The sequence below is a fragment of the Glandiceps talaboti genome, chromosome 12 (genome assembly GCF_964340395.1).
Source record: "Glandiceps talaboti chromosome 12, keGlaTala1.1, whole genome shotgun sequence".
Classification (NCBI taxonomy): Eukaryota; Metazoa; Hemichordata; class Enteropneusta; family Spengelidae; genus Glandiceps; species Glandiceps talaboti.
The window spans coordinates 9,949,641-9,965,340 of record NC_135560.1 but is presented as its reverse complement, the minus strand read 5'-3'; the positions used below and the strand labels follow the sequence as shown (position 1 = coordinate 9,965,340).

General features: G+C 36.1%; 1 protein-coding gene across 1 annotated transcript in view; it reads right to left on the bottom strand.

Annotated features, from left to right (window-relative positions):
- LOC144443240 (S phase cyclin A-associated protein in the endoplasmic reticulum-like) overlaps window positions 1–15,700 on the bottom strand; it is an 87,946-nt gene that overhangs the window by 67,334 nt on the left and 4,912 nt on the right. Inside the window, exons 6-15 of the mRNA XM_078132661.1 lie at window positions 13,483–13,623; window positions 12,585–12,772; window positions 10,771–11,337; window positions 9,114–9,166; window positions 8,327–8,503; window positions 7,307–7,476; window positions 5,054–5,165; window positions 2,064–2,204; window positions 1,494–1,649; window positions 291–433 (exon numbers count right to left, since the gene is read on the bottom strand). Of these exons, the coding sequence (XP_077988787.1) occupies window positions 291–433; window positions 1,494–1,649; window positions 2,064–2,204; window positions 5,054–5,165; window positions 7,307–7,476; window positions 8,327–8,503; window positions 9,114–9,166; window positions 10,771–11,337; window positions 12,585–12,772; window positions 13,483–13,623 (1,848 nt within the window). The remainder of the gene's footprint in view (window positions 1–290; window positions 434–1,493; window positions 1,650–2,063; window positions 2,205–5,053; window positions 5,166–7,306; window positions 7,477–8,326; window positions 8,504–9,113; window positions 9,167–10,770; window positions 11,338–12,584; window positions 12,773–13,482; window positions 13,624–15,700) is intronic.

Here is a 15,700-nt window from a genome sequence, read left to right as displayed (position 1 = left end):
TTTGGTAAGGGTGGTAAGTAGGTAAAATCTACCTGAGTTCCCCAGTCATTTACTAGAGATTCCTACCAATGTTTTTGTTAAAGGTGGTAAGTAGGTAAAACGTACCTTAGTTCCCAAGGTACTAGTATTTTACCAGGGCTCCCTAAAATTATGGTGTATGGGAAACAAGTATACAAGTTGTATACCATACATGTATTTCCCCCATTCTGCTATCAGGCTTCCCTGACCTTAGCAAAAACACTGATTTTTAATCATCTTATATTTAAAGAATGTGTCTCAATGACATTCACCTGGCCTTCTCTTTAGCCATGACATCTCTAGCTTTATCTCTCTGTACTTTAATTTCACCGATTTTAGCTTGTTGATCTTCTCTGTGTCTCTGCATAGCTTCTAACTTAGCTAGTCGTTCCTCCTCTAAAGCTCTTCTTCTCTCCTACAAAATGTAAAAAATACTGCCAATGTGTACAACTGTCTGACACACACTTCAAACATGAAAACCCCCTACAGGATAATGGAACATCCCATGTACTTTAGCCACATGATTATGTAACATTATATGACCATACCTCATACACTTCCACTGTAAAAGTATGATTATTTTGATAGAAAACCACTCCCTTGGACATAACTTGAAAACTGCTAATCAGATCACTTTCATTTGATTTTACAACTAGATACCCACAGTAATGTCTCCACCAAATCTCAAGGCAATGGATCAGGCTGTTTTTGACTTTAAGTCCTTAACACGCATGCACAAACACACGCACTCAAGCATGCACGCACACACAAGCACACACACACAGACACACAGAAATTTCACCACACCATTACCACTACTGAACCTAAGTTAAGTTGTGGGTGAGCAAAAATTGTTCACATGTAGCTGGTTCTGTGTTTATACTGATAATTAATTCCAAGACTCATACTCACGGTCCAATATGCAACTCAAAATTTTGAATTTCCACCAAACAACCATTTCGAAAAATTATAAGCAAACATTTTTAATATCAATGCTAACTAAGCAGAAAACAGTTCTGATGTATGATTTACAAAGGGTATAAACACACAAGCAGTTCAAAGTTTTTAGCATTGAGCTTTTGATCTGTCTTGGTCAACAATCCTCATCAGAATGACAAATAGTTAACAGCTGACCACTAGTTAGCAGTATGACCAGTCAATTGTAGATGTTAGGTAGTTCATCGACCAAGATCACGAGAGATCGAAAGCTCAATACTAAAAACTTTGAACTGCTTGTGTGATTTTATTTTGTAAATCATTCGATCTACCAAGCTGATGAACATTTTTGGTCAGTTTTGACTTATTCATATCCAAGTGAGAGTCATAGAAGTAATCTTTTTGGGTGAATTCTCTCTTTAACACGATGGTCCTGTCTTCTGTCTAATCAGCTGTAATTACCTGACACTGTATAATAATTTATATCTAATACCCATACCTGAATACAAAATTTGAAATTCTTGACATTTTTTACTGACCTGTGCTGCTTCTTCCTTTGCAGCTTTTTCTTCCTGTCTTCGTTGTCTTTCTTCCTGGATGTCTTGTAGCCTTGCTTCGTTCACTTCATGTCGTGTCATAATTTCATGTCTTTTGTTTTGGGCTTCTAGTGTGTTGATGAAAGCTATTTCATTCACCTATGAGGTAGAAATGTCAACAATAGTCTGACTGAACTTAATCATTTTTACATTTGAAACATTTGAGTGTACAAACGCACACCTACACACCTACACACACACACACACCTACAAACACACACACACACATACATACATACACACACACACACACACACACATATACATACCATATGATGTTCCCTAGATCTCTACTAACAACACTGACACTGTACCCCTATCAATCAAACTCCCCCATTCTCCACACGATCATTTTCCTGCCAACACATGTGAAAGCACAGCCACAAAGCTAAAGAGCACCACATGCAAAACCCCTGAGTACACCACATTTGTACTCATGTGACATAGGGGTTCTGTCATATCACCTTTTTTACCTATCACCAATCACTCTCAAGCCCAGTCATCAAATAGTACCTTTGCTTCCTCTTCCTGTGCTTTCTTGACAACAGCTTGTAGTTGTATCATCCTCTTTTCTTCAGCTCTTTGAAGTTTCTCGTCCATTTCTTTTTTCCTTTGCTGGAACAATTCGTCCTTCCAGGCTCTGACTTCATTTATCTATTCAATTATACAGCAATAGAAAAAACAAAGTGAAAATTTAATTTTTGTACACTTTTTGTCATTAATTTAGAGTTTAATATCATATAATTTTCTGTAGTTATGTGACTTTTTTTGTTCATTTTCAGGAATATAAATACAATTCGTTCCATAAACTGTGACTTGGAAATGCTTGTAGATTGATGGCAAAATGGTAAGAATCTACAGTTAAAATCTACCGAGATTCCAACCTAGTGTTTCCTCTGGAGTAAAGCATGTCTTGGTACCACATTTTGCCAGCGTTTTGAGCATTGGTTGAATGTATCAAATTTGACCAGATTCTCCTCAAGTAAAACAGATAGTTTCAAAAAAATATATAGCTTTTAAAAATTAATCACTTGCTTCAAATATACACTCTGAGTCCCAAAATGTCATGGTGGTCAGAGTCATGATGGTTGAACAGTTCATTAGAACAGCTGGCTTGGAATGTGTAAGTTGCTATTTTGAGCTTCACTACTGCCATTTCGTTCCAAGTGTCCTAATTGCTTGGGCAAGATTTGAACATGATGATTGTGCTCGTCAAGCCAACTATATTATTTGTGATGTAGTAGAATAGAGATTGTGATGTGAATGTTTTAATCCTATGCACTTATAGAGGCCTGAACAGATTGTATGCTCACCAGGGAGTTGAGGAAGCATAAAAAAGACTGGGTTGTGCCACTGTAGGTCCATGCCAGGGGTAAGAGTTGCACAGCACTTTGAGCAGTTTTGAACAGTGCGATATAAAAACAAATTTTCTATTTACGTCCCAAAGAAATCTGGTTAAAATCTGATGTAGTGAACTAGGTGCAATTTCTTTATTTACCCCCTACTTTTATTGTCATTTATTCTGTGAGTGCATTGTACCTATATCTGAGACAATACCAAAAGGAGTTCTCTTACAAAATGCAAGTACTGAGTGCATTTACTCAACCAATGAGAATGCATCTTATGCCAAAACTTCCACGCACAATACCTCAGAACACTGTATGAAAAGAGTTCGAGCACAGAGTGCAGAAATGATGTCATTGTTATTGTTAGGTGGTTCTCTTTGTTTCAATTTTGATCGTTGAGTGTTATCATATTGTAAGATGGATTCTGGTTGGCTACATGTAAGAACAAGATTCGTACGTGAACTCTTATGGTATTGTGTCAGATGTACACACAAGGTGCTCACAGAACAAAAAAGAACAAATGACGATAAAAGTAGGAGGTAAATAACGAAATCATGCCAAGTTTACTACATCAGATTTTAATCAGATTGGTCCCGAACCTTACATTAGAACTCCGGAATGACTATAATTTCTGGATAATGAAATTAAAAGAATACATTCCCAGTTTGTTGACAGATTACACTATCAATCATTACTGTATCAATAAAATAAGTGACTTTATCGCAGAAAAAATCCTCCACCTGTCAGAGACATCATTTTCTCTTATCTTGATGGCATTATCAATGGTATGATGGCAGAGCTAACTATTGACGGGGAAGAAAATAATTGCACAGAGTAGTTTTAGAAGATCGTTATCTGTCCATCCCTTTATGGTACAATACTATATTGTAACTAAAATGACATTATTGAGTTATTTATTAGGTACTTTTAAAACATATAATTTCATCTCGAGTGTTTGATCTGAGTTGAGACAGATAAATTCAAAATGGTACTTTGGAGTGTAATGTGGCATTATGATAAGAAAAGTACACAAATCTAATAATACTATTCTTAGCAGTAACCTTCATGAATTGATGGAATTACCAGATGCATCATTATCAAGATTGTATCTGTCAAGGTGGAGTTTTCTACTAAATTTCAGAAAGAGTTTGTATAGCTGAAAATGGTATTAAAACAAATTTTTGAGATTCAGCCCATAAACATACATACATAAATACATACATACATACATACATACATACACACACACACACAAACACACACATACATTACATAGATACATAGATACATACACACATACATACATACATACATACATACATACATATATACATACATACATACATACATACATACATACATACATACATACATACATACATACATACATACATACATACATACATACATACATACATACATACATACATACATACATACATACATACATACATACATACATACATACATACATACATACATACATACATACATACATACATACATACATACATACATACATACATACATACATACATACATACACATATACATACATGTCAAAATTGTACAATTTTTAAATGCAGCACACCACACTGACTACACCCACTGAAAGTTATTAAATCTCCTGTGTAATTAAGTTGTAGTGGAAACAAGATCATCAGCTTGGGATACATTACATTGTGTTATAAAATACACTTTTAGATAAGCAAGTCCCAATCTATCTCCAAATGAGCCCTTTCAAACTAGCCTGCTAAAGTACTAAGTAGTAAGTTATATTGTCACCATTTTTGTAATTTAACGAATGATCTTTTAAGATTTCATGACAAAAAGGGTCAAGATAAGGTACGGCTAATAAAGATACAGCACAAGATTAACATTTATGTAAAGTCAAGGTCACAGCTATGGTAAAGTAAAGGTAGAAACTAAGAACATGAACAACAAGCGACCGAGTGGTCGAAATACATGTAGCTTTGTTAGGTTTTGTTTGTTTGTTACATAAATGATACTGGAGATAGACAAATTGAATATCTGACGTATTGTCAAGAAGCAATTCAACTACACTACACAGCATTTCTCTTTGTGTTGTTTCATTTCCTTCATAAAATTTGAAAATGGTGAGTATATTAAGATGAATCACTAGAATTTGATAATTACCCTTTCGTTTAGATTTCTCAATTTGTTTGCCTTATCTTCTTGTAGTTTTTCCCTTAGTTGCTGGGCCTTTGCTTGTTTTTCTTCATGTCGGCGCTGGGATTCAGCTCGAGTCCTAGAAGTAAAACGAAAGTCAGTCAAAAAGTTGATAAACATGTACGTTAATATCACAGATTTTGTGGACAATCTAACAGAGAGAACTCTTCAGCTTGGAAGTATCTCTGAAACGAAGTATACTGTTGATTTCTAGCATCCAAACAGACTAGTCTTATATTTAATTAAATGAAAAGTCGGTGTCTAAGAAAGGAACTTTAATAATCCCTGCACCTGTCCTGTATAACTCTCCAAACCAAAACTAATTCTTTATTCAAGTGCAGAGCTTTCAATATTTAATGAACTTCAGTATGCAAATTTCCTGAGGTTAAAGGAAGTGCTCGGAAACTAATTGAATGTGCTTTTCATTTTTAAGTTTTACTTCGATGAGATTTCAGTCTTTGTGATCGTACTTGTCTATATAGTGGTCAGAGGTTAATGGTACCTTGTCCCTTGTTAAATACATGTATACCACTTGTTATAGTACATGTATGACCAACCACCAAAAATGACCAGCAGCCAAAGACCATTTGTTATGAAAGTATGAGTGTGAGCTTTCTTAAAGTGTCAACTAACCGTTCTATTGTTACTATACCAACAGCTAGATAGAACACAGACTGCATGATTGTAAAGATGTTATTATTGATAAAATGTGTTATCCACTCATGTAGTCCACCTTCACCCCACACTGATTATTGGTTTACACAACAACACTGTCCTCCCGAGACTATTATATAGAGTAGAAAATATCACTTCAGTGATTTTGTAAAGACGAAAAGCGACATATTACCCTGGTAGTTGAGCCTTCGGTTTTCTAAGATAGACATAAACTAAAACTATTGTTGCAACATGTTGATACAACAGTGATAAGCTATTGAATGCTGGACATTGGTTTAATTATAGTCTCAGTAGGGAGGTGTCTCAGAAACAAGTTTACTTAGAGTTACATGAACTTGTGCTGTTTTGGGACTTCCAATGTTTACACTATGTTGATCACAGGGTGATTAGAATCACACAACACAGAGGAACCGCTATCACCCACTTGCTAAATCTACCACATTGAAGAACAATAGATTTAGTTTGCTTCTATCTGAGTAAACTGACAGCTGGATTACCAGTGTTGTATTTGTACAATAGTGCAGATATCGAGATGATAAATTTGCAATTACTCTATCTGTATGTGACTGGGAGAACAGTGCAACAAATCAACGGACCTACCTGGTTCTGTAACAAGAAGAGTTTTGTTAAGGTATACATAGAAGATGGAAAGGAAAGAGAAAGGAATTAAAGACAAGTAAACTTTGGACGTCCATGGTGTCGATCAGCCAATTTAAAACGACACTGACAAAATCATTTCTTGTAACACATCAAGATTTGGTGTTTCCCCTTCCCTTTATTTTGTGGTAACGCACAAGAAAACCGAGCGTTATTTAACAGTTAATCATTTTGACTGACCTGACAAAAAAAAAAATTGCCTTTTGTTTGCGTACACACTAATACTGAATTCTCGGTGAATCAAATAACAAACCTCAAGTCCAACTATTCTAGGCTGGAGAAAACCTCACTTCAATTAGTTTGAAATCAACTAGAATTGAATCGAAAGGGTCATAAACCCAGTGGTGTTAGCTATAAAGAGCAGACTTCATACATCCCCCCTACTACCCTGTGTTGAGGTGTCTTTCATTTTGCTGGATTTCTCATCTAGTACAGCAGAAAGTGAACTGAAGAGTGCAGTTACATAGCAAAACTCAAATATATTGGTTTTATATGTCTATCTGTTTACAGCTGGAGAGAAAAAATTAATCTTTAACTAATTCTTAGGTTTTGTATTGACAATTTGTCTTTTTACCAGGAGAGAGCTTTAACACTGTAATCAAATTTGTTAAGAATACAGAGCAAATACAGCATAAAAACATGTTAGTCTCTTTAAACTGTGCATTATGTGAAGTCTTGACCAAGAGATTGAAATGGAATAATAAGAGTCAAAAAAAAAAAACCTTGTTAAAACAAAAGCACTGGGCCCTTGCCCAAGTGAGGGCGCTAACACGACGGGTGCAGTATGTTGAACAAGAGTCAATTCTGCATTTGACTATTACCAGTAGACAATATGAAAATGAAAACATGATTTTTTTAAATTGCAACAAATTATAGAGTTGTTAGTACCTTTTTCTTGAAGGTGATGACAGTTTTTCATGCATATGCAAGGCATGTCCTGGTGTACGTTCTTCAACTTCGACCATGTCAGCCCATGATGCAGTGTCACGAGAGTCATACTGTTCAACAATGTCAGTCCAGTCTAAACGTTGTGATAGTTCCATAGAGCTGGCTGTATTCTGAACACAACACATTACACAAGTACAGTCAGTATACATGTATATTCATAGGATTGTGCTAGATTATACATGTACAGAGAGAATCAGTATCCCCGTCATTAAAGCCAAATTGACACTCCACTGACATACAGCAATTTCTTGTAACCCACTACAATTTAGTATTCCCCGTCTCTCACTGTGTAGTGACTCACAAGAAAACTACTTTTTAGCAATTTGACTCTCAATAAAAAAATTTAGTTTTTCATTCGAGGGTGCACTGCTCAGAATGCATTATAGCCATCATTTTATTAAAGGGGGACACCACTCCAGGAAATAGAGACATTTTCATAAACTATGGGTTCTGGAGAGTCATTTCATAATTTTATATCACCGACAATAACTTGTGATTTCAAGACACATCGAGTTTATCTTGTGCCCTTATAGGGTATCTTTCCTGTGGGCCATTGCATCATGGGAGTCAGGAGAAATACTTATTCATGGTTGAACAATGAATATTCATGATTCCTAGGTGCTTATTCCCTTCACTGTAAAACATCTCATGAATATTCATTGAATGTGTGAAATTTTTCTAATTTTGGGTTGGTTAGAAGTGAAAAAATGAAGTTGAGCAATTGATGCCAGACCCCTCCCTCCCTAAATGAATTAAGTTTATTTATTGAGCTTGTGTGACATAGTGTGATCATCTCTACTAAATAGCAAATTATTGGTGTCAAACACAGTAAATTTAAAACACACACACACACACACACACACACACACACACACACACACACACACACACACACACACACACACACATACATACACACACACACACACACATACACACACACACACACACACATCTTACCCCTAGATCACTGTCTTCTTCGTACTCAGTCTCTATATTAATTTCTTTATTTTCCTCTTCTTCTATTTCTTTAGACAGACAAGCTTCTTCATCAATGGCAGAGGCTAGAGCTTCCTCATGGCATTTCTCTAACTCAGTCGTCAGAGTCTCTTCTTTATCTAACACTTCATACATGGCCTGTAAAAAAAAAAAAACATCAACAGTAGCACAACACATCTGTGAGAAAGGACACCAGATCCATTGGAGTGATGTTAAAGTACTATGTAGAGAGTCTAACTGGCAGAAATGTGGTATCAGAGAGGCCATTTATATCAAGAGCTGCCCTAACAACCTGAACAGACATGAGGATGGTACTTTCTCTGTAAGCTCTACGGGAGCATTCAACATGATTGGGTCACTTTGTGACATGATCATAAACAGTGCCCTCTATCATGAGTAAACAATACTGTCAGTTGGCAGTCGAAAGCTCTCACCTTATCAAAAGTATGTTGTGTGTATTGGTTACAATTTTAGTACTCATAACATATTTGAAATTTTGAAACAGATAACTTGTGTCAAGTTTGAAGGGCTAATTTTCAATCCCTTCAGTATAGTCTTAATCAAAAGGGCAACTGCTACGTCAAAATAACAATTCTGAATTTCTGAATGTGATTTGGATTATCAACGTACATATTATCATTATTATTATTATTATTATTATTATTATTATTATCAATCTTAGCATATTTTACTGTGCACTTTTCATTTGGATTATTTAAGAACTACAACACATGATACTAATCATTACCTGTCGTGTTTCTTCATCATCTGTATCCATGGCAACAATTCTACACTCTGCATCTGGAAGTATATCAACACAATTCTGTTATCAATAGAATCATATTTAATATGAAATCCAATCATATTTTCATCAATACATTGATTTTTCAAGTAGGAAGCCATGATAAAATTGTTTTATGAAAAAATAGCACCAATGGCATTGTAGCACAACTGTACTGTACAGTTTTAAAAATGTGTCATACATGGTGAGCCATTCTAGATATAGGTGGTCATTTGCACATTTAAATACATTTTTTGAATGATTATTAATTGTCTATCAATTCCTGTTGTTATCATTGCAAAATATGTAATTATTTGGCTGTTGCTATGGACGTGGTCTTGTTGCTAGGCAAGATTGCATACATTTTTTGAATGTTTATTCAATTGTCTATTAATCCCACTGGTTATTCTTTGTGAAATACATCACCGTTGGGCTGTTGCTATGGGCGTGGTCATGGTTGCTAAGGATATTTGCATACATTTTTTGAATGTTTACTCATTTGCCTATCAGATGATGTTATTTGCCCAAAATGTACTCCCATCTGGCTGTTGCTAAAGGCGTGGTCATGGTTGCTAGGGCCAATTGGGTCAAAATGTTTTGAACAAAATCTGCAGAATAACATATCCAGAAACATCAGACCAAGTTTCAGTCTCACTGACCAAGAACTTTTTTGAGATATACATTTTTGACCAAAATTCACATTTTTACACCTAATTTGCATATCGCTCATGACATCATTATATGCTTAATATTTCTTTATCTATACACCACAGATGCATCCTCATTAAATTTCAGCTCAATCTGCTGAATAGTTTTGACATTAAAGATTTATTAACAAAAAGACACATTTTTAGCCCTAATTTGCATATTACTGATGGAATCATCATGTCATGAACAAATCTTACTTTACACCCCCGTAAGATGGTTCCCACCAAATTTCGCACCAATCTGCCCATTAGTTTCTGAGTTTAAGTTGGGTTTGTTTTTTTTACAAAAATCACATTTTTGGACCAAATCACACACCTGTGATGCAATCATTTTCATTTGAACAATTTCCCAACTAGACCCCACAAGTAATGTCCCCACCAAATATCAAGGCAATCAGGTTGGCAGTTTTTGAGTTTAAGTCGTCCATACACACACACATACACACAGACAGACAGACAGACAGACAGACAGACAGACAGACAGACACCGCTTGATGCCTATAGCACTACTGAACCTACATTGTAGTTCAGTTGTGCTAATCAAAATCATAAATAAATACCCAATCCTCATCCATATGACCTAATTTCGACAGTTTAGACAGATAAGAAATAGGCTTCCCACAGACCACACAGGAACGTGGTGTTGTTTATATTTGTAATAGCTGGTCGGTGAGAAGCCTGTTTCTTATCTATCTAAATTGTTCTTGGGGAACATAAAATGTGTATGATAGCACAGTCTTTCAGTGACCCAGTCGATCTTTCTGCTGTACTAGAGTTCTTACATGTGTGTATTTTGTGAGGTGAATATTTAACCCTAAATTTAACAACATTCACTACATTATACAAGGGCAGGCACTACTTTTTTTCAATGTTACAGACAATTTAATGATTTGCAATAAGAAAAACTACATTCTCACCTTTGACTGGATCTATTTTTTGCTTCATGTCAGGTTTTAGTAAACCCTTACCACTATCTCCATCTTTCATGCCAACTTCCTGCATTCCGACTTTCTTGTCATTCCCAAGTGAATCTTCCACTTTTAATTTTGTCGTCTCAACTTTTAATTTTGTGTCCTCAACTTTTAATTTTGCATCATCAACATGAGATTTTGTGTCATTGACTTTTGGTCTTGTGTCGTTGACTTTCGGTTTTGTCTCAACTTTTGATGGCGTGAGTGCTTTACCAGGTTGTTCGCCAATATGCAGAGTTTTCTTGAGCTCTGTCTCCAGTTGACTCATACTCTTAGTTTCTTTCACATTAGAAGGTGAGTTCCTAACGGGTTCATTTTCTTTTTCACTGTCACCTCTTGTCCTGTTATCCAAACTTTGACTGCTGTGAGGCACAGTATATCCATGGTTTCTACTTTGGTTTGCGCCATTGCTTGTACTTCTTTGTCTTGAAGGTGCCTGTAACTGTCTCAGTTTATTTTGTTTAGGTTCTTTGTGTTTTCGTTGTACAGTCTCCCAGCCTTCCCCATCATCACCTGTATAGATAGATAAAACAACATCTGGGATTTTAACATTCTCTCTGACTGGCATGGCTACATTTTGTCTTGCTTCATTTGAGTGGCCTCGTTTCTGTAGCTAAATTGTGACTAATTATTCCATATGTACCATAGATTACTTGCATGCATACTAGTGGTATTTTCGCTGCAGTGCAACACCGAAAACATTATTGCATACCTGCATGCTAATGATATGCAAATGAGGACACGATTATTCATTCTACATGAAAGCATGTCATTGCATATTGTCATTTTTATGGAAATTTGTTGTTTCGGATAAACATGTGTAATAATAACAGAACCACATGCCATGTGAGTTCCAGTGTGGGTAGTCAGGGACATTTGCACTTGTGCTTGTAGTGTTTTCTACTGCACTTTCATTCACTATGTTCATGAAAGTACAGGTGCAGAGAACACTGCAAGCACTCCTGCAAATACCCCGAGTACGCACATAATTATTACGATAAACTTGATCATAGGGTAGGATTGACATGAACACTCGAACAACGGTACGGAGAAAAAATAGTTCAGTAGAACAGGGGTGATATGCTCTGAAATCACCCCTGTTTGACGTCACACAGTAGAAGATATGCACACATTTATGTGATAAGAGGGTATATTACTCACTGTACTTACATATGTCTTGATAACTGATTACATGGTGAATTATATGTAATGGTCGAACACATCGGACGAAAAATAGTTCCCTCTTTATCCAAACTGCCCTATATACTAGACATTTCCCTCCCATGAAATCATTTTTTTCCAGTAATGCAAACAACATGACCATTTCTCAGACAGTGAGACATAAGAGTATATAGTATTCTGATCACTAGTCTAGACCCTATATGGTATCATTACCATTTACACCTCAACTCACATATAGTCAAAGTCGTTACTCTAGAAGTCCTGAGATGCATGAGATGTAATTTAAAATTCATTCACAGCCACCCACACAGTCATTAACATCATGTCTTTGTTAATCAATCACAAAATTCTAACCAATAACACAGTCCACCATAAAGTTAGTGTTTATTGGGGCAGTTATGTAATGTCCAAATATGGTATATTTGTCAGCTCAGGATGCTACTTATACACTGTTTACGTCAATATAACAGCTGGGGTTCACTGATCGGATGAACAACTTTTTGTGCTGAATGAGGGACTTTGACTAGACGTGGTTTAGTTAGAGACCATGTTGGCATCCAGACTATCTGATCACCTACCTTCAATACCTTCATCATCTTTAGTATCTCTACCATCAGCTGTGACTTCTTTCTCAATATATTGTGTTTCTTCTTGTTTTTCACTTTCTGTATTGTTGTCTTCATTTTGTACAAGCCTAGGTGATCCACCTTTGACCTTGTCAGCCCAGCTGGAGCCAGGAGGTGGAGACTTGAAAACAACATTCAATCTACAAACAGGAAGTAGAAATCTATTACTAACCTAAATATACACATGTCATTGTTTCAGATACAAACATTCATATGGTCTCAGTTACCCAGACTCTTGCCACAGGAGGGGGGCTCTGCCTATGAGACCTCCCGAAGTGAGAGTCTGAAGGTGCCGAAAGTCCTCTCCTTCAAACTGACATACATTGATATAAAAACAATAGTGGGTGCCTCAGATGTAGATTGACGTGATGCTTTTATCAGTTTGTTTATAAACGTCTGTGAAAGTTAGACATATGGTGTATGGAGCTATGACTTACCACGGTATAGTCAAGTGGATTTCTCTAAAACAGCATTCCATTCTTACCACCAAACAGCATTAGTTTATGTGATTGGAGCGTTGATATAAACCCAATGATGTTAACGCTTTCTCATGTGACTTACTTTTAGACTGGAGGTTGAGTTTGTAGTAAACTGAACAAAGTAACTAATTACAACCACCTGTCAGTGTGTGATGGATTAATACTAACATGCACTGTTCATCCTTTCCCCAGCAGGAGATTTAACTAGATTTTCGGTCAAATTTGTCCATTTGACTATACATGGAGAGAGAGATCGTATAAAATGGCAACGACTACATGTATAGTAACTAGACTAACGTTTCACATAAAAGTTTTTAGTTTGTGTCTGACTTAGTGTGTTGAAAATGACCATAGTAATATCAGCTGCTTACCCTGGTTTCATTGCATTCTGTGCAACAAAGGTAAGGCTCCTATTGACTTGATTAATAGGAGAAGCTCTATCTCCAGATGAACCAGCCACTAACCCTTTACCTGGTGATGTCTTTCTTACCTCCCAGGCTAATGAAGTTGGTCTGAAAATAAAGGTTCGTCCTATGAGTATCTAGAACAGTTATCAGATAATGTTGCAGTGTTCTCCCTAGAAATGTTTTTCACAACAGGGTTTTATGAACAGAGATGATGTCCACAATTGGGTAATACTTATACATTGTTGGAAATAATTTTGACAGATATCTTTTGCTGGAACCACCCTGTCAATTCCATATCTATAAACCAAATATGTTGGTTCCTTCTATATCTTGTTTTTAATCACAATATTGACATTAAGTGAAATTGTCTGAAAATTAATTTCATTTTTTCTGATTCACAATTACAAATGGATTCAAAGCCCCGTTACATGTAGCTCACTATGGGAGAACACTTGTAAGTATGACACACCTACATGTACTACGACTAGTAGTAATGTTAACAATGTAGATCTAAAGATGACAGGATAATTAGACATGAAGTTATGTGAAGTTTTAGATTTACAAATAATGTATGAAGTACATGTGTGTATCTAGACTATAAAGGTACATTGTGTTGCTCTGCCCTCACCAGTCTCCTCAGGGGTTGATTAATGTGTGAGGGCACCCCATCATGGTGTATCTTACAGACTAGTGTGTGTTTAGTAGTAATTCAGTACAAGAACGACTTGAATCTTTGACTAGTTTCACATCATGAGCAGATTTTTTCCAGAAGTTTGAATTAAATGTCCAGTAACATTAAGAATATACATATACATGTATGAAGATTGATTATACTGTGGGGGTGGGGCTGTATATCATTTTTGCAGAAATTCATACTTTCTAGAAAGACATCGCTTTGCTCTATCTGTTGGTGGCACATGTTGCGCACTCCCATTTTCCTATTACTACACATATTAAAGCAAGCAAAAGGATCTTGCAGCAAGACTGACACATTCGATTTTTGCAGCAATTGAAACTCATACAGGTATTCAGAGTTCTAAACTTTTTGCTAACATGTATATCATACAGTCAGTGAAATATAGTCGTGTTGGAACAATAAATTTGAAATGATTGCAACATTGCCATTCATCTAGTACACATATTAAATGGTGCTATGATATTTTGCCATGTGGAGTCTTGACAGTTATGATAGTTGAATGGTTAGAGTGGCTGGCTTGGAATCTCTAGATTACAAGTCTGATCCTTACTGTTGCTATTTTGTTTCTGAATAGCTAAAGGCCTTGGGCAAGATTTGAACCATGACTGTGTCTCAGTCAATCCAGCTGTATAATTGGGGACCTGGTAGGATAGAGGTTGTAATGTGAATGCTTTAATCATATGCGCTTATACAAGCAGCAAATTGATGGATGCTCCCCAGGGAGTTGAGGAAGTATATAGATGTGTGCCAGGGATAATTGTGAGTGCCTGGAGCTTGCAGGAACAAGGTACAACATAAGTATTTTTCTAACATTTTTCTTCAAAAGGTGTAAAATATTCATCAAATAGAAGTGTGCATTGAATATTTCATATGTACCCAGGTAGTGAAAAGACCCCTAACTTACTTGGATTGTATTGGCCCATAATATTTAATATTTGGATTTCATGAGGCCCCTTATGTTACCTTACTTGGATTTCATGGTGCCCCTTATGTTACTTGGATTTCAGGATGCAGAACAAAGTAAATATCTTGGAATAACAGAAATACATGTATTTGAATCATATTCAAATGTATATAAATTTGTACTTTTCTGAGTATGCTGTTGTTGAATATGAATATGAGAAGTCTGGTGAAATATCAGATGTTGGTTTCATACTTTGATATATACAGCCTGTTCCATGTTAGTGTTCACTGGCCCTGTTTGATACAACCAGTTGAACCACTCAGAACCCAAACAGAAACTGCACATTCCACACTTAAGATAGCACGATTGAATGAATACAGTTTCTTTTGTGACATTTTGAATACATTAAATGAACTAATGTGTCACCATGTAGACATCAAATGCACAGATCAAAACATTGGCACCCACATGTCTGCATCTAGCTACAGTACGTTTAAGTGGTTTATTTCATTTAGACAAAATGTAGCAAGAAATTCTGATCTTGCAGTCTTAAAGTGTAGAGTGTGCAGATTCTTATTGGT